This window comes from Mustela lutreola, chromosome 6 (genome assembly GCF_030435805.1).
Source record: "Mustela lutreola isolate mMusLut2 chromosome 6, mMusLut2.pri, whole genome shotgun sequence".
Classification (NCBI taxonomy): Eukaryota; Metazoa; Chordata; class Mammalia; order Carnivora; family Mustelidae; genus Mustela; species Mustela lutreola.
The window spans coordinates 106,805,852-106,827,875 of NC_081295.1; the positions used below are offsets into that span (position 1 = coordinate 106,805,852).

The 22,024-nt window shown below is 38.7% G+C and overlaps 1 protein-coding gene across 1 annotated transcript in view; it reads right to left on the bottom strand.

Annotated features, from left to right (window-relative positions):
- Nucleotides 1-22,024, bottom strand: part of EYS (eyes shut homolog) — a 1,683,276-nt gene that overhangs the window by 15,060 nt on the left and 1,646,192 nt on the right. The window contains 1 exon segment of the mRNA XM_059179314.1: nucleotides 7,012-7,184. Within this exon segment, the coding sequence (XP_059035297.1) occupies nucleotides 7,012-7,184 (173 nt within the window).

The following is a 22,024-nucleotide window of genomic DNA, read 5'->3' on the forward strand; positions in this document are numbered from 1 at the left end:
GCCATCTGCAAGTGCCGCGGACCCTTTATTCCAGGAAAACCAAAGATTTGGTAGGAAAGCACACCATGAGTCAGGAAGGTTTAAAGGACAGAATTCCTCCATTAGCCTAAATTAATTTCAAAGAAGCCTTGAGCTAGGTGGACCTAAATAAAGTATCCTTGGCATCAAGACTGTCACTTGAACATTTGCCTATTTCATTCAAAATGCCAGCACATGAATGGGTTTCTATACCTTAGGGAATGAGAAATGAATGGACAAAAATTGCACTAGGTATGGAAAGAATATAAGAAAAATGGAAACATTTTTAATATTTTCCCGGCCAAAAAGTTAAAAACACACATATTATAGAATATTTGACTAAATGTCAACAATATGCAATAACTAAAATTTAGTGGTATAAAAATATTCCAAGAAAAAAAACAATTGACCAATAATGTGGGAAAAATAAACCAAGAGGAGAGATTTATGATTCAGTAAAGGTTATATGTGTAGTTGTAAGCCATAGATTCTAACAGGAAATACAGCTACAACAGAAAAAAATCAAATGAACAAGCTTTGAGCATATGAGAAAAGAAACTGGGCATATTGTCTGTCTCACAAAATAATTGAAAACCAGAGTTCTGCTAGCAATAGAATATTTTAGTGACTAAACTGGATTGAAAAATATTTACCCTAACCTGTGATTTCTTTTTAGGTTAAGACCAATAGTCCTGTGAACTGTCAAACCCAGATGCTGTTGCTTGCTGACCACCCTTCTTTAGCTTCAGTTTAATTTTTAAAGCTGGGTTAGGGCCTTTGGATGTTTAAAAAACACACATCCGAACTGGTTCCTGGGCTAGACACTGTGAAGTTGTGGATTCCTGCACTTCTGGAACTAGGCTCAGATATTTGAGTCATTTTTGGTGGCTGTGCTGAAAGCCATCCAATTCAAGTGGTCTATTGATATCTTTCTCACACAGTACCATACCTCTGTGGAATTCCTAAGGAGTTTGGGGTGAGGCCACAGTGAGAAGAAAAGCTATGCTGACCAGGAATTCTCCTCTTGACCTTAAATGGATTTTTCTTTCTGTCAGCTACAGGTTAATGTTTTAAGGGACTTGAAAGATCATTTTTCCCCCATCAGTCAGACATCTTAAAAAGTAAGGGATAGACAAATCCAAATTTCACCACTTACATTGTAATGCTGGGATAGAAAATTTCCCCTAGCCACCCTCTCCTCAGATACAAACATGCACTTTAAAAATACTTAAGACTGGAACAAGGGCATTTTATTAACTGGCTCTGCATGCCACAGGCTGCGCAGGTTTCCACTTATTTCATGTGACTGGTAGTTTTCATATTTTGATTAACTATAAACAATACAGTGTCTTGGGAAACTCACTGGATTGGCAATATGAAGACTTAAATTCTCAGTCCCACTGACTCAGAGTTTTCATTTTGACCTCTTTCAAAGTAGAAGAATTGGGATTATGTGATTTTTAAGGTCCTTTTCAATCCTAGCCTTGGATGACTCATTTAATTACCAAGTTTAGTTTTGAAGTTATTTGAATTTTAATGATTATGCTGCCCTTTTATTAGGTGTCCCTAGATAACTGGAGAATGATGGTTGTTGATAAATATATTACCTCTACATCGTTAGTTCCTATGCTATATTTAGTTGTGGAACGGCTATTAAAAGGGTCTGCTAAGATCTAGAAATAGAGTGTTAGTAACTTATTGATGGTTGACTGTTTATATATATATATATATATATATATATATATATATATATAGACTGTTTATATTTATTAAAATTATTAAGCAACTACTAATAATTGGATTGAGAATCCAGAGACTTGATTCTGAGGCTTTTGGCACACTATTTAATTTCTCTGAGCATTAGTCTCCTCATGTATAAACTGATACTGTTGGACTAGGAGATGGTTGGTAATGTCCTATGTTTCTATACTCCTGGACCTCCCTATACCAAGATGTGTATTTAGTTCACAATACAGCTGAATTTTTTTATTAGGAGTGTTGGTCTGAGTTTGGGATCTTGAGAACAAGAGGAGAAAATAATACTTTATATTTTATAGTACTTTGTACTTAGTAAAGAATTTTTATATACATTACCTTCTATGACTTTTTTAAGATAGGAAAAATAATATTCTTTTAGTAAGGGTTCTGGCAGTGAACAGATGGTATGCTCATATAGGGTAGTTTGAAGGTAAGGGAATGAAAAGACCATTCCAAAGATGTGGGCAGGATTTAGGGAAACTACAGGATACAGGGTGTTGCCCTGGGGTTAGTCTCAACGGGGAGCTGTTTCTACTACTTAGCCTAAAGTTGGGGGTAGGTGAGGATCTCCCAACAGAAACTGTGTCCTCAGGTGAAGGTAAATTTTGGTGACCTAGTGGCAAGGAATCTAGGGAAATAAATACTCTGTCTTGCTCTCCTGTCGTCTGATCCCCTGTTGGTGACTTCCTTGGCTAAACTCAACTAGAGGCAGACTGAGGGGGAACCCACTGCTGCCATCCTCTGAGAGGACCCTGGGAGTACAGAGCAGCGGGGGAGGGGTGACAATAGAACTGGAAGGGGGGGGCAGATGGAAAACAGGTGACACACTTACTATTGCTGCTTTCCAGGTAATGAAATAGTGGCTCAGAGAGTTAAAGGACACAGCAGAAAGGAAATCGCTGGTTAGCAGAAGCATCAGAATGCAAGTTTTCTGCTTCTTAGATTCCTGCTTACAGTCTTCACAGGCTTCTTATTTTGCGAGCATGAAATTAAAATTCTTTACCATGTTTTCCAAGACTATATGATCTGCCTTCTGCTTGCCTTTCCAAATTCATCTTATAATACCATCTCCCATTCTGAGAACACTGGCTGCCTTTCTCTCCCTCCAATTATGTAATACCGTTTTCTTGTTTCCAGGTTTAGCCTCTGCCAGAGTACTTGTCCCACACGCCTTCACACATGGCTAATTCTCACTAGATGCCAGCTCAAATGTCCCTACTTACAGAGTCCTTTCCTGACCATCTCAACTAAAATGTACTCTTGCAGTGAGTTTTTATTTCCTCTTCCTCTTTATTTCCTTTCTGGCATTAACTCAATCTGTATTTTTCCTCACTGATTGGTGGATATGGTGTTTGCTTGCCTCCTCCTCTGGAGGCAGAGCAGCTGTCTGTCTTCTCATGTCTGTCTTCTTATCCCCGGCACTTGGTCTGGAACCACTAAAGAATCTTAATACATTAGTGAATACTCCCTACTGTAAGCAGTACTCCAAGGGAAGGAGAAAAGAACAAAGGTCACCAGGACTTGATTGTATTTTGAGGCAAGTGACACCCTTTCACCATCCCTCCCCTCTCTAGCTTCATCAGGTTTGCCAATCAATTGCATCTTGTTCTTGTCATTCAGAGATTATAAACACCAGTTTTGATTCTTATTGCGGGTGGGGCTTCTTTACAATAAAGATGGTCATTAAACTAGGTAAGTGTGAAAGCTGTAAGTCAGGGGTTCCATGTACTGTTAAATTAATCTTCCCTCTAAGACTTACGGTTTCTTGGAAGGAGGAAGTAAGAAAGAAGAAGGGAAAAGAGGACTTATTAGTTAGGCATTTGTGAGTTTAAGGATGCTGGTTATTCATTATTCATTGATTATTTATTGATAAAAATTCATTGATAATTTTTTTTAAAGATTTTATTTATTTATTTGACAGACAGAGATCACAAGTAGGCAGAGAGGCAGGCAGAGAGAGAGAGAGAGAGAGAGGGAAGCAGGCTTCCTGCGGAGCAGAGAGCCCGATGCGGGGCTCGATCCCAGGACCCTGAGATCATGACCCGAGCCGAAGGCAGCAGCCCAAACCACTGTGCCACCCAGGCGCCCCTCATTGATAATTTTTATACCAGTTTATAAGTACAATAACGGTGAACTGAACCGCAGGCAGTTCTTCTGCATTGTAGGTGCCCGTAACTGAGTAGAAATTATGAGGCATCATCGACAGTACTGCTTATGATGCAACTGGGAACAAGCTGTGTGGGAATAAGAAAAATGTAACCATTGGCAAGACACAGGGGTGCACTGTGGTCTGGTTTCAGAGGCCCAGGTGCTATCTGCTCTCTATTTTGTTTCTTAAATTGAATTTTAGTTCTATGGAACTATGAACTACTATGTTGAAAAATTGCAAAGTCAATGGATCACTGGAGATTTTAAAAAACAGACTTAAAATTAGACTTAAAGTTTCTGTCATTTAGGATCAAACTCTTCATTATTTCTACTTCACCACAAACATGGTTAAGAGTCCTTAAAATCAACTTTAGTATAAAAATTATTATAGAAAATAACTTTCAATTGGGAATCTAAAACCTAGAGTCTCTTCCCCACATAATAATTTATCCCATCGAAACAATAGTATCTATGATATGATTATTTATGACTTATTTTTTTAAATGAACCAAACTCCTATTATAGCATAGCAGGCTATATTGTTAGTTAACTTACTGTGAGAATGACACAAGTTTTTTGGCAGCTTTTTTCATACTTTTTAGACTCTCTATGAAATAATTTTATTGCTGTCACTATTTATCTATCATTTTCTATCAACCTACCTATCTATCATCTCTATCTGCCCTCTCCCAATCTATTTATATACATACCAGTATCATTTATTTATATACACACAAACACAAATCCAAACAAACTCTGGGTTAATCCCCCAGGTTTTCATCATTTGAGCTTTTAAGCTTCAAAAATCTAGCTTGCCCTGTTGTTACAGTAACCAGCTCTTATGTCAGATTGTCCTATTATTTCTTTCAGGTTCTAATAACTATCTTAGTAAAAATTTGAGTACTTTGTCGTTCACTACCGTCAAGAACTATTTCTTGAAAACTATTACAATCAGGTTTTATTATTTTAGAACCAGTAACTTGAAGTGTATACACCAGATATGTTTTTTTGCTGTGCACGGTATGGTGGGTGATAGAGATCCAACAACAATAAATGAAAACAGGCACAGTGACAGCCCTCATCTCTCTGACAGAGAACCCAGGAAGGCTTCCCTAAAGAAGCATGGTCTGAGTTAAAACCTGAAGGATTAATAAGTATTAGCTGAGTGTGAAGGGGAAGATGAGAATATTACAGGCAGAGGAAAGAGTAAGAGGAAAAATCCCCATTCCAGGATGGAGTGTGGCACATTCCGGGAACTAAGAACTGCCATTTTTTAATGGCAAGATCTGTCTCTAAAGTCATTATGAAAACGACTGATTTCCTTAATAAGCCAGGCACAAAGTTCCATCTTATTATTTCATAGTCACACCTTATGACTTGATTAAAATTTCTGTCACCAAATCACTAGTATTTTAAAACTCCAATGTCTAAATCAATAGTATTTTAAAATGTCTAAATGTCTAAATCACTAGCATTTTATTTTATTTTTTTCAAGATTTTATTTATTTATTTGACAGAGATTACAGTGAGGCAGAGAGGTAGACAGAGAGAGAGGAGGAAGCAGGCTCCCTGCTGAGCAGAGAGCCCGATGTGGGGCTCAATCCCAGGACTCTGAGATCATGACCTGAGCTGAAGGCAGAGGCTTTAACCCACTGAGCCACCCAGGCACCCCATCACTAGCATTTTAAAACAATGTCACTAAATCACTATTATTTTAAAACTCCAATGTCTTTCATTTATCAACACTTTTGACTTTTGGAGGAGAGTTAAACATACATAGAGTCTCAAAGATATAGGATAAAAAAATGTTTGCATTAGTGTATTTGATAAAGTGATCTGAGAGACCTTAAGTTTGTTCTTACCACACATATGAATATGATATAACAATAATCCCTGCAAATTACGTTAAGGTGTATCTAACCCAGTTGGTGATTGGCTCCTCTACTCCTTCTCCACCAGCCTCTGTTCCTGTGTAGGAGAAGTAGAGGCTAAAGCTTTATCTTCCAGGTGGTGGCTGAGGTGGGAGAGAGTAAATAGATCATCCAGTCTCAGGAACCCAGGAGATAGCAGGTAAAACTCCATGACCCCCTATTTTCTGGCTAAATCTCTTGAGATTCCTTAACCATGAGTTTCTTGGACTCCCTGACACACTGACCTGAACTCCCATCCAGCCCCAAGACCCAGAATCATCCTTATCGATACTTAAACTGGAAAGGACAGCAGCCAGCAGGTGGCAGCAAACTGAAGTAGGAGCAGGACCCACTCGGACTGTGCCACTGGACGCTTGACTGGCTGGGCAGGTTCACTCAGGCCAGTCCATTAGCCTTAGCCTAACACAACTGTGTCTGTTACACAACTGAATTTTTAGGACTCTGAGCATGGTGTTACAGAGGTCTTCTTTTACACGAAATTTACCGTGATATTTAGAACTACACTAAATACGACAAAATGAAATATGAAGCACTGATTTTTGGAAGATGCCGAACTTGAGCCATTCAACAGCATACGCTTCCCTGATTTTATTCATAGACTCATTTGACAATGTCCCCATTTAGACCTTGTGTTTGTGATCACTGTTCATCTTAGAGGTTCTCTTGCCCGAGGGTTCCTAGAGCTTTAGCAGTGGCTTGTGGCGTGATTGAGAAACGTGTGAAGATGGCAGTGTTTCATTAACACTCTATCAACCTTGCCTATAAGGGCAGGGATAGGGGAAGGTGGTCAGGGAAGTTATAGGAGGGGATTAAAGCATAAATGTAACATGATTCTCGCTTGCCGTTTGGGGATGAAAGGCAGTAGAGAACCACATTCCTCCTCCTGCTGGTGTTAGCTGAGTGGTGGTCTATGAAGATGAGTTTATTCTATTAGGCTACAAGGAGCACAGCAGAGAAATGACTTTGGTCCATCCTGCTTATGATGGCTGGAACACTGGCCTCTTACACCCACTCCCCCTCACCCTGCAGTGTGCTTGTAATGTGGAGGAAATCCAAATCTTATGCCATTGAGGATTATTATATATTTTTCATTTTACTTTTCCAGAAGGAAAGTGACTTAATTTGTGAACAATCAAGAGTGGAAATTCTGCCTTACCTTGTTCACAGTAGATTCCAGTGGTTCCCAGAGGACAGTAACAGGTGTATCCATGGGGCAGTGAAACACAAGTTGCCCCTTTGCTACAGTTGTGTGGAGGGTCATATTCAGGGTCACAGGTGGAAATGGTCTCTGTGCAGAATTCTCCTTTCCACCCAGGGGGACAATCACAGCTGTAGGTTGAGAAAGAAGGTCACATGGCTTGAACACTTGAACAGAGATCGGTATAAACTTGCTGATGTTAAGTTGGCAGTTTTGACCAAGGTTCCAAGATAGAAAAGATTCTGTACATCAAAGCAAACTGTGATTCAAACTACTAAGAGCCAAACGTTCAAAGGAAAGAGCCAATAACTGATTACAGGATTACTGGACTCCACATAAAAAAAAAATTAAAAAGGTTCAGCGCATGGAAATTGAAGGAGACTTTAGAGAATCATTTCTTTGGGCAAAACAGCATGGTAAGACCCTCTCCCTGCCTGACATCAAACACCAAGGTCGAGAGGCTGTTAACAAAGTCTCTGCCTCTTAAACTGGAGCCTACAGAAAGAAATTCAGCTTGAAATATGTTCCCTCACCTTGGTGAACACATAAGTCCAGCTCCTGGGGCTGGAAAAGGAGCTGGAAAAGGCAAATTGCCCCTCCAGAGACTAGGCAAATGGCAGTGAATCCCAGGGATGGGTTGTGGCCCTCTGAGTTGGGATCAGCTTGCAGACAAACAAAAGAGATCTTGCCCAGAGGGTATCTTGGTAGTTGAAGAAACCTCAGCAGCGAGAGGCAGTTAGTAAATGGCCAGGGCAGAATCTGAGAGATAAAGAGGACACCCTATTTTGAAAACAGACTGTGTCTGGATTTAGAGAGTGATATTGGGGGGAGCCTCACAGGAGAGCGATGGACCGACCCCCTAAATGTAGAGATGCCAGATAAAATGTAAGGAATTTAATTAACTTTGAATGTCAGATAGGCAATGAATAATTTTTCAGTATGTCCCATGCAATGTTTGAATTTCAGATAAGCGACATTTGAAATATACTAAAAATTATCTGTTGTCTGTCTGGAATTCAAATTTATCTGGGTGTCCTGTATTCCCCCCCCCGCCCCCTAAAACATCTGGAAACCTTACATACCAGGGGCACATGAGAGAAAAGGGTTAATTTTCATCCCTGCCAGGCCTAGGGGAACACTAAACCATTAGACAATGGTGCAAGTCAAGGAAGTCCATTCCAGGATGTGGTGTGTGGCACCGAGTCAGAAACCACCAGACTGGGATAAGACAGCAGTAGCAGATCACACACACCTCTTTTGGAGACCCTTTGTTCATGTGGTCAGCCCTGGCTGACTTTAAGCCAACAGTCATGGACAGTGAAGTGAACCCTCCGAAGGACTGAATGGAGAGTGTATTTGCAAATTCAAGTGTCTTAGCTAAGCTGGAGCAGAAAATTCAATGGATCTCCCATGTTTCAGTCCAGGTCCAAGAAAAGGATGACTCCTAAGCAGGTTTAAAATGACAGCGAGAAACTAAAAGTAAATTTATTTTATGAATAGATCCATGAATCTGGGGTCAAACTGACTTGCCCTCAGCTTATTACTATGGCTTTTACTTAATGGCAAGCTGTAAACACAGATGACATTAACAGCGCGGCTGGAATTGTGGAAAAATCACTTAACAGTATAATTCCCAAAGTGAGCAAGTCAGGATAAGACAGGTAGAAAACAGAAGTATCTTCCGTTTTCTTTTTTCTTTATGCTGGAAGAATCCTCACAGTCTCTGACGATTGACGGCAGCTCACGCCGTCTACACTAGTGGATCACCCAGGACGTGACAATCTATGTCAGTATCAACATGTGGCCCTTTATACGCCACGTGGAGGGGAAACATATTTAACAACCTTTATGATTTTATAGAAACAACAGGTAAGACCTTCATAAAACTGGGATTAAACCCAAAGGAGAGAATCAAAATCACTTGTCACTTCTGATCACAGGAAGGCTGACATTTTTTGAGCACTTGGCAAGTATCTTTCCACTACTTCCTCTAAGCAAATTTTAACATTAAAAGCGCTGGTAAATTAGATATTTATATGTTAAAGAATGAAACTAGACTCCTATTTTAAGCACTTAAAAAAATTAACTCAAACCGGATTAAAGAATTAAATGTAAGTCCTGAAACTGTAAAACTCCTAGAAGAAAACAGGGTTTTCAGTTTTCCTTTTCTTAAAACATTATATAAATGTAGTGATATTACTGCCTTTCCTTCAGGATTATGTTTTTGGGATTCACCCATGCTGACGCACGTAGCTGCTGCATTCATTGTCAATACTGCATAACCTGACGAACAGAAGTTCCTATCTTTTGTGTAGTTAAAATTTCAATGTTTTCTTTTATGGTTTGCATTTTTTAATGACTTATTCAAGAAGGCTTTCCCTACTTCGAGGTCAGAAAATTATTATTTTATGTTGTCTCCTCGAACTACTATTATTTTTATCTTTTACATTTAAGTCAATACATCGGAAATTATTTTTTGTGTTTGAGGTGGGGTCAGAGATCCAATTACAGTTTTCCAAATGGATGACCAATAGTTTTAGTTTCCTTCACTGACGAGTTCATCCTTTTCCACTCGTGAGCTCTGTCCATGTGTGCCCTGTCCTGCGCCTCTCCATTCTGTTCCTTCAGTCTATCTGCTATTTTTAAAAAAATGTTTTAAAAATTTACTTGACAGACAGAGATCACAAGTAGCCAGAGAGGCAGTCAGAGAGAGGGGAGGAAGCAGGCTCCCTGCTGAGCAGAGATCCCAATGCAGAGCTCGATCCCAGGACCCTGAGATCACGACCTGAGCTGAAGGCAGAGGCTTTAACCCACTGAGCCACCCAGGCACCCCCCTTCAGTCCATCTGCCTCACCTTGCACCAATATCACACTGTCTTAATTTCTCCTGCTTTTCTAATAGGTCTTGATAATTAGAATGGCAAGCTCTGCTCTCTTGCTTTTCTGTTCGGGACCGTCTTGGTTATTCTTAGCTCTTTGCTCTTGTACATCTTTCTCTTCAAACTAATCCCAAGTTCAAGACAGGCAAATTTTCCTTGTCTAAGTCAAGGATCACTTTTCTTTTGTTCTTGCATTGACCGTGTGGCTTGTAGGAGTCCCAGGCCTGTGAGGGGTTTGCTATTAGATCCCCTACCTCAGGCATCCTTAGCCTTTAAAGCAGGTCCACTATAAACTGTGCAGCCCTCAAAGGTAAGTTCAGACATGCTTCACCTTTTAGCAGGAACTCAAGGCAAAAGCCAACTTTGATGCTTACTTTCTAGAGTCTGGCTTTCATTTCATTTGGAATCTATAGATGTATTGTTTTCACTTCAAGTAACAGTGTTCTGAATGTATAATACTTCATATTTTATTCAGATTTCAACATTTTCATTTGGAAGGGTCATTCAAGATGTGTAATACCCCATAGTTCCACAAACAGAACTCCTTATTCCATATTCATTAACTTCTCCACAACCTCACATTGAGTGGTTGAATGTTATTTCATGAATTCATAAAATATACTTTATTTTTATAGTCACTTATGAGATATTATGGTTTTAATTTTTTACTGCCTACAAATAACAGTGATAAACTCTTATAGTTAAATCTTTGTGCACATCTTGATCATTTCCTTTGGATAAATTTAAATATCATCATGACTTCTAGGCTTTGAACACATATTCCAACCTGCCCCCATAATGATTGTACCAATTTACATTCCCACCATCAATGAATGAGAATGCTCCTGAAATAATAGATGTGTATATACTAAAAAATATGAAATATTTTATAGACTTCTTTTTTATTGACCCAATTATTATTTTCTTTCTTTCTTTTTTAAAAAGATCTTATTTATTTATTTGACAGAGAAAGAGACAGCGAGAGAGGGAATACAAGCAGGGGGAGTGAGAGAGGGAGAAGCAGGCTTCCCGCTGAGCAGGGAGCCTAATGCGGGGCTTGATTCCAGGATCCTGGGATCATGACCTGAGTCAAAGGCAGATGCTTAAAAACCAAGTCACCCAGGCACCCCAATAATTATTTCTTAAGATAAAATGACTTCGTGTCTGCCTATACATATTTACCAAGAACATATTCATTTCAAACTCCTATATTTTCCTATATTATTTGGCAGTCTAATCACATTTATGCTTCACCAAAATTCATTTTATCAACTTAAAAATTTTTTCAGTATCTACTGTGTGCACAGCACAGCTCTGTCATAGGTCATAAAGGATAGGCAGAAGATGTATAAGGAGTGAGCTCTGGCCTTGGCAGAGGTGAGGTATGCTGGAATAAAGCACCAGGGGCTCCATATGCCGAGGAACCCATTGAGTGGCACAGAGAAGTGCTGTCAGATTCAAAAACCAGCAGGAGGAATAACTCCAGGAAAAAAATTAACATTACCGCCACATGTTCATCATTGCGCTGTGACGCTGGTGCTGGGGGGTATTCAAAACAACAGTTCTCAGCTCTTTGGAACTCAGAGACTAGGCACAACCACAGAGTAGTAAAAAAAGCAAACGACAGTTTCTGAGGATATTGCCATTTCATTAAATAGAGTGGTTAGCTCAGTCCTGATTGAGAAAAAAATTATCTGATTATTGTATCTAAGTTAACATTTGTGCAAAAAAATATTTGAAAAGTTGCATACAGTTCTCCAGAATGGAGAGAAACAAAATACAGATTTAATCTGCTACAAAATTACATATTGATTTGAGTTACTGTTTGAAGAGCACAAAGGTCATGAAATATGTAAGGACATTTTCCACAAAAATAGACTGTCTTCTGGCTCACAGTCCTCTCTTCTGGCCTTCCCAGGGATGGCCCCTGCGCTGGGTGGCCTGTGCAGGGATTCCTCACGTCGGGGTGCACTGCTGTCCTCCCACGGGGAACTAGGTCATCACAAGCATTCTACTGTGTGCAACCTTCTAAATGTACCTATAGACCTTCAGATTTGAAAAAAATGCTTTGGTTGGATGGTTTTGACACATGTTTCAAGTGGCATTTTGTACAATGGAATTTAGAATTCAGGAATGTAAAGTGTGTGTAGAGTCTTCCTGGGCTAGCACAAGATGCCTTTCGGACATAGGGAAGACATGATAAGCACTATATGCCTTTTGGTTGTTTTCCTGTAAATGTTATTTTTTAAAAAAGTAAATCTGCTTTTTTTTCCTTCTGTTCAAATTGACAGAGTTCCTATTTAATAAATTCTAAAATAAAAAAACTCAAACCAAAAATAGACTATCCTACCAATTTCATAAAAGAAATAAAGGTATAAGAATTTTTATATAAAAAATTACTTTTTTATGATGATTGCGCCATCTAGTGGGTTATATTTTTATCAACTTGGAAAAAAGATAAAATCTCGTTGCTTTATAGACAGACATGACAATGGTAAAATATTTGTTTTTACATATTTATAATATAAATATTTAAAAATATTTATTTTTACATCAAATATAGCTTAAATCACACTAAGCATAATATAATGCAAATGTTATAAACTTATTTGAAAAATAAATTTTAAATAAAATAAATGCTCTTATGGTTCTCAGAAGTTTTAGGTCTGAAGCAATTAACTCTATGTTTGAAGATTTAAAAAATTATATTTAAATCCAATATACCACTTTCTTACACTATTTATATGTATATATATATACACACACATATATATATTTTAAAGATTTTATTTAAGAGAGAGAGAGAGCGAGAGCACAAGATTGAGCCCTAATGTGGGGCTCAATCCCAGGACCCTGGGATCATGACCTGAGCTGAAGGCAGACACTTAACTGACTGAACCACCCAGGCACCCCTCTTATATTTTAAGAGATTTTTTTTCTTTTTTTAAGATTTTATTTATTTATTTAACAGAGAGAGGCACAATGAGAGAGGGAACAGAAGCAGGGGGAGTAGGAGAGGGAGAAGCAGGGTCTCTGCTGAGCAGGGAGCCTGATGTGGGGGCTCCATTCCAGGCTCCGTCCTGGAATAATGACCTAAGCCAAAGGCAGGTACTTAATGACTGAACCACCCAGGCACCTCTCAAGAGATATTTTCATCATAATGATTTTAAACAAGATCAAATTTTTCTTTTTGTTCCTTCCCTGGCTTCTTTATACTCTGTGAAAGGTAAATAATAAAAAGTCTCAAATCTTTATTCTTTATTTTCCACTTTGGATGACAGTATTTTTCTAAGCCTTGAAGTTAATTCATTGACATTTCTTCCTTTCACATATTTACTACTTACCTTGAGGAAAAATAGGTTTTGGAGAGGTGTGTGTGTGAGGTGGTGTGTCCATAGAGTGGAAAAATCAGAAAAAAAAAAAAAAAAAAAAAAAAAACAACCAAAGAGAGGTATATATTCATTCATTTAAATAATATTTGGTACTATTTTATTTATTTTATTTTCTGCAAGCTAAGTGTCTGCCACTGACCTTAGCACTGAACATTCCATAAGGCATAAAGGCCCCATCCTTGGCCTCATAGACTTGCACTTTCTGAGAGGATTAGATTAATTAGTAGATAATTTAAATATTTTATTTATTTGACAGAAAGAGAGCAAGAAAGCACAAGCGGGGGAGCTACAGCAGCAGAGGGAGAAGCAGACTCCCTGCCAAGCGAGGAGCCTGGGATCATGACCTCAGCCAAAGCATGGCTGAATGCATCACCCAGGCACTCCATAAGCAGACAATTTAAATACAATGTAACAAGTGCTAAGATGAATACTGCGGGAGCCCTTGGGAAGGACATCTAAGCAATATTAGTGAATTCAGGGAAGGCTTCTGAAGTGAAATTTGCCTACATGAATGAGTGCCTTGAGAGGGAAGGGCAATAGAGATTAGGCTGGAAAAGAAGCTTTGAGTTCAAGGGCTTTGGCTAACAGGCTGAGATAGTTCAGCTTTTTTTTTTTTTTTTTTTTTAAAGATTTATTTATTTATTTGACTGACAGAGATCATAAGTAGGCAGAGAGGCAGGCAGAGAGGGAGGTGGAAGCTGGCTCCCTGCTGAGCAGAGAGCCCAATGCGGGACTCGATCCTAGGACCCTGGGATCATGACCTGAGCCAAAGGCAGAGGCTTAACCCACTGAGCCACCCAGGCGCCCAATAGTTCAGCTTTAAAAAAAAAATTTTTTTTTTAAATTTTTAAGTAATCTCTGTATCTAATGTGGGGCTTGAACTTACAACTCCAAGATCAAGAGCCACATGCTCTGCTGACGGAGCCAGCCAGGTGCCCCAAGGTAGTTCAGCTTCTAAGTGACAGACATGGGGAATGACATGACTGATGAGGCATATTTAAAAATATTAAAAATTTGGTATGTATAGGATGACCCCATGGTGTAACAATAAACTCTCTATTGATGTAAGTTTAACCTTAGGGGGATCTTACTATTTTTTTTTTTTTTTAAGATTTTATTTATTCACTTAGAGTACAAGGGGAGGGGGAGACAGAGAATCCCAAGCAGACTCCCTGCTGAGTGTGGAGCCTGACATACGGCTGAGTTTCTTAATCCTGAGATAATGAACTGCGTGGAAATCAAGAGTCAGACACCTGACCGCTGGAGCCACCCAGGTGCCCCAGATCTTACTGCATTTTTACCATTAGATGAGTTGGGGCACATTCAGACTGGTATGGCCATAGATTGTTTTTGTCATTAGAATAGGGGTTGGCAAACTTTGGAAGTATACGGTTTGCTTTGTGGCTATACAGACTCTGTTCCAACAACTCTGCCAACCATTGAAAGCAGCCACAAACAATCCACAAGTGCATGGACGTGGCTGTATCCCAATAAAACTTTATCTATGAAACCAGGTGATGGATCTGATTTGGCCCATAGGCCACGGTTTGCTGACCCCTGCGCTAGATCATTAACTGAATGGGGGCAGAGATCAGGTCTGTTTGACACTCTTTTGTAGTCCCAAGGGCTAAACCAGTTCCTGGCATAGAGTAATTTTTCACTGAACGTCTGGGGAATAAATGAACAAGTAAATGAATGAGTCATGGCTGGAGAATGAGCCAATGGATGGATGCAGAGGCTGGACAGGGAAATGGTTTTGAGGATGGAGAGGTAGAAGCAGATGTGACAAACATCTGGTAAATGCTGGTTGGAAAAATGAAAGACTATAGTAATGGCAAACATTTACTGAGGCTCACCATGCATGGGCCAGGCATTCTGCATAGCACTTTAGATGTATTAATTCATTTAATCCTCCTTAAGGTTAGGAGGACACTATTATCATCCTCATTTTGCAGAGGAGGAACCTGAGGAACAGAGAAGTTAAGCAAATTGCGTGGCGATTTGTGGCTGAGGGAGTCCCCGCATTTAACTGCTGTTCTGTATCTTTCGATCTATGGAAATCTTTGGGTTTCAAAATTAAATGACTGAAAGAAAATGGTACCATTATTGGGAATAGGGACATCTGGAGAATACAGTTTAATGGAAACCTATAAAAATCTTCTTTGAGCTACATTGAGTTGGAGGTGATAGCTGGTGATAAAAGGGCTTTTTTCCTTTAAGTATCTAGTGACATGGCTCTTCACCTTGATGAGAAGCAAGGACCTAAGACCGATTTGTGGTTAAGTAGAACAGCAGACAAATGGCTGAAGCATCTATTGTATAAGTTAAGAATAGTCAAATGATCCTGAGGAATCATTGATGTTATACATAGAACTGTTCTCTCAAGTCCGTTCTGAAAATATTAGCTATCTTCCATTTTTAATACATAAAGAACAGTTTGTGCGTTCTTCTGCCTCTAAACATGGAGAGATGATAACAGAAAAAGTGTTAGCACTTTAGAGATATGAGTAACAGCTGCTCACGATGGCAATCGAGATTGAGTCTTAGAGATTTTACTAATATTATTTTACATTATTAATATTATTTTACATCGGTGTATTTAGAATGAAACTGATTTAAATTTCTAAATTGCAGATAAACTGGGTGTTATTAACAATTGACAATAGAAATATCTATGGATTAATTTTTTCTTGTTACAATAGATATTCAACATGAAGAATTTAATTTTCTTGTAATTAGGCAAGTCTAAGTCTTCTGAAGTTTAGGATGAACATTGATAATATAAAAGTTAACTGAAAATGAGATGATGGAAGATTTAATATTCTGTGTTTGAATATCACTTAAACATCATTCACTTGCTTACTAAATATTTACCAAAACAGAAATATGGTGCACCACTCCCTGTTGTTATCAGGGTGAATTCGAAGCAGAAAACATGGTTTTGCTTCCGAAGGCCTTCATGATAATTTATTTACAACAAATTAATCGTGTGAAATATATATATAATATATTTATTTTTTATTTTTTTTAAATTAAATTTATTTATTTTCAGCATAACAGTATTCATTATTTTTTCACCACACCCAGTGCTCCATGCAATCTGTGCCCTCTCTATATATGATATATTTAAATATACAATTCAAAGTTTATTAGGGCCTCACTTTAGCGCCAGGCACCATGTGAAGTACTTTGTAGCTAGTAACTCATTTAATACCCGTATTAACCCTCTGAGGTAAATCCAATTACTAGTTTTCTGTGTGTAGTTAAAACACAGAGACATAGAGAAGTTTAACCCCTGCCTAACCTCCTTTTTCAGTTTACCGCGTAGATTCTTATTGCTTTGCATAAGAGAGATTCTTTTATATATGTTGAGGGCAATGAGGGAAAATTATTTTAGTCGTCATTGTCAGATGTGAGAAGAAAGAAAAGCTCTTGGAGTGGGGCACCTGACTGGCTCAGTTGGTAGAGCATGTGACTCTTGATCTCAGGGTTGTGAGTTCGAGCCTCAAGTTGGGTGTAGAGATTACTTAAAAATAAAATCTTGGAAAAGAAAAAGCTCTTGGAGGAAATTTACCTTGAGCAGGATCTACAAAAAAGTTATGGTTAACAGATTTGTGGGTTTTCTCTGCATACGCAACATCACATACAGTACTTAAAACGAAATAATAAACTCACAGGAATATTGGAAGTAATGCATGTTATTTAGCAACATATAGTCACATGGCTTAAAGGGTTCCACATTTGCATATACAACTTATTTCTCTGCTATTTGAGGGAAAAGAGAAATATACATGAATCTCTTGTTGCACTGAATGGCTTCATTCTTGTTGGTTTGCTTTCCTTAATGATTTATTTCCATTTTAGTAGTTAGCTGGGACAATAAGGTAAGTGTGATATTGGATTCGAGCCTTTGAAAACTATGCCGACAAGCATGTAACAAGGGAACCTCCCTGTGCGGTGGAACGTGATGCCGAGGCTGAGCGTATCCACGAGGAAGGGCTGCCAGGATCGCTGCCCCTGCTGAGTTTCCCCTTGGCCCTCCCTTCCTTGCTGGTGATAGCACTCAGCAAACTCTTTGGTGACATCTCACGGAGTGTAGAAGGAGGAGAAGAAACTACTCTTTACCTACTAATAAAAGTGGTCTGTGCGCCCCAGTCCTCATGGTTCTGTCCTCCAAGGGGAGGGGCCGAAACAATCTTTTACGTCAGCAGCTGGACTCCGTTTCTCTTAGTGACGAAATTGTCTTCAGGAAACTATTGACACGAGCTTCTTGGAGTAAATGGTGGGCCCTAGCAGACGTAATGGGAGCTTGAGCCTGGACTACAAAAAGAAAATAGCTAAATTGCTCTGCAAAGAGCCAGAAGGAAAATTTGGTTCATTCTAACCCAGAATCAGTTGGAGCAAAATGAAGCAAAGACAAGAAGACAAAGATTAAGTGGCGTGGATTGACCATGTATTTTTTCCTGCAGGGGTGGGATGACCAAAACACAAGCTGAAAGTTGTTTAGGTGGCCAGGAAATAAACGGTTCCCTTCTACAGCTGCACATATTCCTGCCCGCTGCACCAATATAAACCGCTGGATCTGTCTTAAAGTGTGAACGGTTTTGTTAATTTAATAGAAATCAAATAAGTTGTCACTTTCAGGCACACACTGTATGGGTGGATGGGAGATTTGGAACCAGACAAGGTTTTGAGAGTATACCTAATCCTCCTGGAGTCTGCATTAACCTTGGAAAGATCTTTGGACCTTCACAGTGGATGGATGTAGCTCTCAAGGGTCTCAAGAAAGCAGCTGACATCTGAGCTACACAAAAAGCAGGAGAGAAAAGATATTCCCCTTAAACCACAGTAATAGGGACGCTTGCTAAAATCTACACTGAATTCGTAGTTCCGACCGTTATTTTCTCCCTGCTTTAATAAAGGAAGAGAAAGTATGAACTCCTTTCAGAACTTACATCCTTCAAACGCATTTTCCATAGGTGGCATCAAATAGCGGATTTGCAGAGTTTTGGCAGCTAAGAACTCAAGGTGGGGAAAGACTGGAATAAAAGAGCCCCACATTTTAAAAGTAGTTATCTATAACTGGTGGAATCATGTTATACTTTATTTTATACTTTATGAATTTTACAAATTAGATAAGATGTATATTATATGTACTATTGTTTTTTAATTCAAATATATGTAAAAGTATAAAAACATAGTATTGATCAATCTCTTTAACCAGTTTCAAATGATCAGTTTTTAGCTCTTTAGTTTCATGTGCTTCTCTGTTTACTCCCTTTTCTTTTTTGGACAACATATTTTGAAGTAAATCCAATTATCTGTAAATACTTCAGCATATATCATTAACAGATAATAAACTTAAAAAACCTCCACAACCAAATATTAGTATCATACCCAAGAAAAATAACGTTAATTCCTCATGATCGTCTAATTTTTGTGTTCAGTTAATTATGATCATCTCAAAAAAATTTGTCCTTTTTTTTTGTTGTTTTGACATTTCATAAGGATCCAAACAAGTTCTACAGATGATTCTGCATAGCAGAAGCAGCATCTTAAGGCTTCTTACTTAGATAAAAATTCTCCCTCTGCATTTCTTTCCATCCATATGCTTTTTGTGTTGTGTGTCCAGTAGAATTTACCATATTCTAGATTTGGTTGGTTAGATCCTTATAATATTACTTGACTCATTTTCATCAATTGCCCTGATTTTTCAGAGCCTGGTAGATATAGAGGCTTGATCAGATTCACTTTCAGGTTTTTTACTGTGTGAGAAGTGGTACTGTGTCGGTAATGACATCATATCAGGAGGTGCATAATGTTTGCTCTACATTCAATTATGATGGGCCAGTTGGTTCAAGTGGTCTTAGCTTGATCCAAATACAGTTTTTTGTCAACCTTTCATTTTGATCCAAGCAGCCATTATTTTCTCTGATGGTTATAAAATGGTGATATTTCAAATTCTATTATTTATCCTGCACTTAGATTAGTTCAGTTCCTTCCCCCCTCCCCCAAGATTTTACTTATTTTCTTGACAGGGAACACAGGCAGGGGGAGCTGCAGGCAGAGGGAGAGGGAGAAGAAGGCACCCTGCTGAGCAGGACCCTGGGATCATGAACTGAACTGAAAGTGGACGCTTAACCAACTGAGCCACCCAGGTGCTCCTAAATTATATTTTAGTTCACATCAATCATCTGGCTAGTTACTTTTATTTTGTATTAGTTACCTATTGCTTCATAATAAATTACTCCAGACCTTAATGGTTCAAGGCCATAATAACCATTTATTGTTAATACAGACTCATAATAGATTCCTCTGCTTTCAGGCTTGCCACCTGCCAATTCGTTCTCTATACAACTGCCAGAGGGTCTATAAAAAATAGAGTCCAACCATTATTAAACTCTTCAGTGGATAGAGTCATTTAATTCTTCAATCTCACAATTTAAGGAAGGAATAAGTGCTAATGACTTTTTACCTAGCTTTGAAGTCAAAAGTTGTCATTTACAGAATATCTTGTGATTTATACAGCTCAGCCCTATTCTGTGTGAGAAAGGACTGCAGAAGGATGCGTCTCTTAGGAGGGCCACTTGGAGGCTGGCTACTATACTCTTTCTAGGAAAGGAAGGTTGAACCTATACATCTTTCACTTTAGTCAAATTTCAGAATAATGAATGGTACATTAGCAACTTCCATAGGTGACAAGTTTTTTTTTTTTTTTTTTAATCCCTTGGTGGGATATGTGTATGGAGTATCATTGCAACTACACGTATTTTATATATTGGCATGTTTTTTTTTTTTCAAAGATTTATTTATTTGACAGAGAGAAATCACAAGTAGACAGAGAGGCAGCCAGAGAGAGAGAGAGGGAAGCAGGCTCCCTGCTGAGCAGAGAGCCCGATGCGGGACTCGATCCCAGGACCCTGAGATCATGACCTGAGCCGAAGGCAGCGGCTTAATCCACTGAGCCACCCAGGCGCCCCTATATATTGGCATGTTTAAATCCATTACAGACATTATTCTCTGGAATTCTGAGATGGTCCCATCTTTGGCCAGTGGGAGTCTCTTTAGGTTGGCTTCTGTCTTCTTTTAAAATTGTCTTAGTAGTCTTTGACAACTCTCCTGCTTTCAGGCACAAAAACATCCAGGATCGTATCATATATTTCCTACCGTAGAGCTGAATGTTCAATTATACGGAAAGTCCTGGTTTATTTATTCTTATTTTTTTTTAGAAGTCCTGGTTTATTATTTTGTGGAAAATGCTATTTGGAAATAACAATTTTGGTATTAGAGTTTTCATTCTTACTGAATTACTGTTGCTCCTAGATTTCTTTAGTGGATATAGCTAGGAAATACGTACTTTAGAAGGAGAAAATCAGGTCATGAATTCATATGTTATTTCTAGTTACTCCCTTGGGTGATAGCCATCCATTCATCCATCCATCCATCAAGCTATCTTACTAAATAGCTATTTTCATCTTTATCTGTAGTTTCAAAATAATACCAATGCGACCACTAACATGGAGACTGTAGGATGTGAAATAAAATATCCCTATGGTTCTTTTTGTCCTTATGATATAACCCACTGTATAGTCAATTTATAATCAATTGAACTAAATCTTCTCTCTTAGGTTATGCTACCAATTTGAAATACAGTTAGATTCATTTATTTCCTTATTTTCTTTCAGGGCTTAAGATTTCCTCCTTTTCTATTTTCTGGGTGATTAAAAGTCCAGTTTTTTTTGGGGGGGGGTGGGTGAGCCTTGGTGATGGGTATTAAGGAGGGCACGGATTGCATGGAGCACTGGGTGTTACATGAAACAATGAATCATGGAACACAATTAAAAAAAAAAAAACAAATCCACCTTTCGTCCTTGTCACTTCCTTGTTTTCTTTCTCATTCTACCGCTGGCAATTTATAATTTTTTTTCCTGTAATCTGCCTGTTTTTTTTAATCCTTAGAAAATCATGACCATATGTATATGTGTACATAAATACACATGTCTATGTGTATGTATTTATATCTATTTATCTCTATCATTCCCTCTTCTTGCATGCTTCTTTACCCTACTTTTTTCACTTGCTATATCCCGAGGATCACTCCACAGCAACATAGCAACATATAAAGATTTTCATAGCCGTGTCCTCTGTGGTGTAAATGTTCTCTAGCTTTACTTATCAGATGTGTAGTGATGCACATCTTGTATTTAAACGAAGAGAGTTTGGTAGCACCAGTGTCTGTTTCTCTATAGCCTCACCACAAGATTAGACAAGTTTTTGAACTCTTAATCTTAGCCTTAACTTGGAACCTCTAGAAAACAGAGTCTAAAAGCAGTTGCACGGAAATGAAGGGGTACTCTGCCTGGCAAGCAAGAGTGAGAGAGAGCAAAGTGAGGGGAAGGAAGAAAACCAAATGGGAGGTAGTGAGTTACCCAGCTGGCTACACCCGCTGGCTGCTTGAAGATGGGGTATTTCTTGAGGGGCTGGACAGAGCGATACAATTCTTGGGAATATTGAAGCAGGGAGAAAAGCACAGCGGGAGCAGATAGGATGAGAGCAGGCCCTGTCACACCTCGAACAACAGAAGAAAGAACTCACTTTTACTGCATCGGAAGGAAAGATTCAGGAGCATTATGAGCAGTAAAGAGACAGGAGAGGAATTTTTAGCAAGATTCAGAGGGAGGGAGGTTGGGGAGCACGGCAC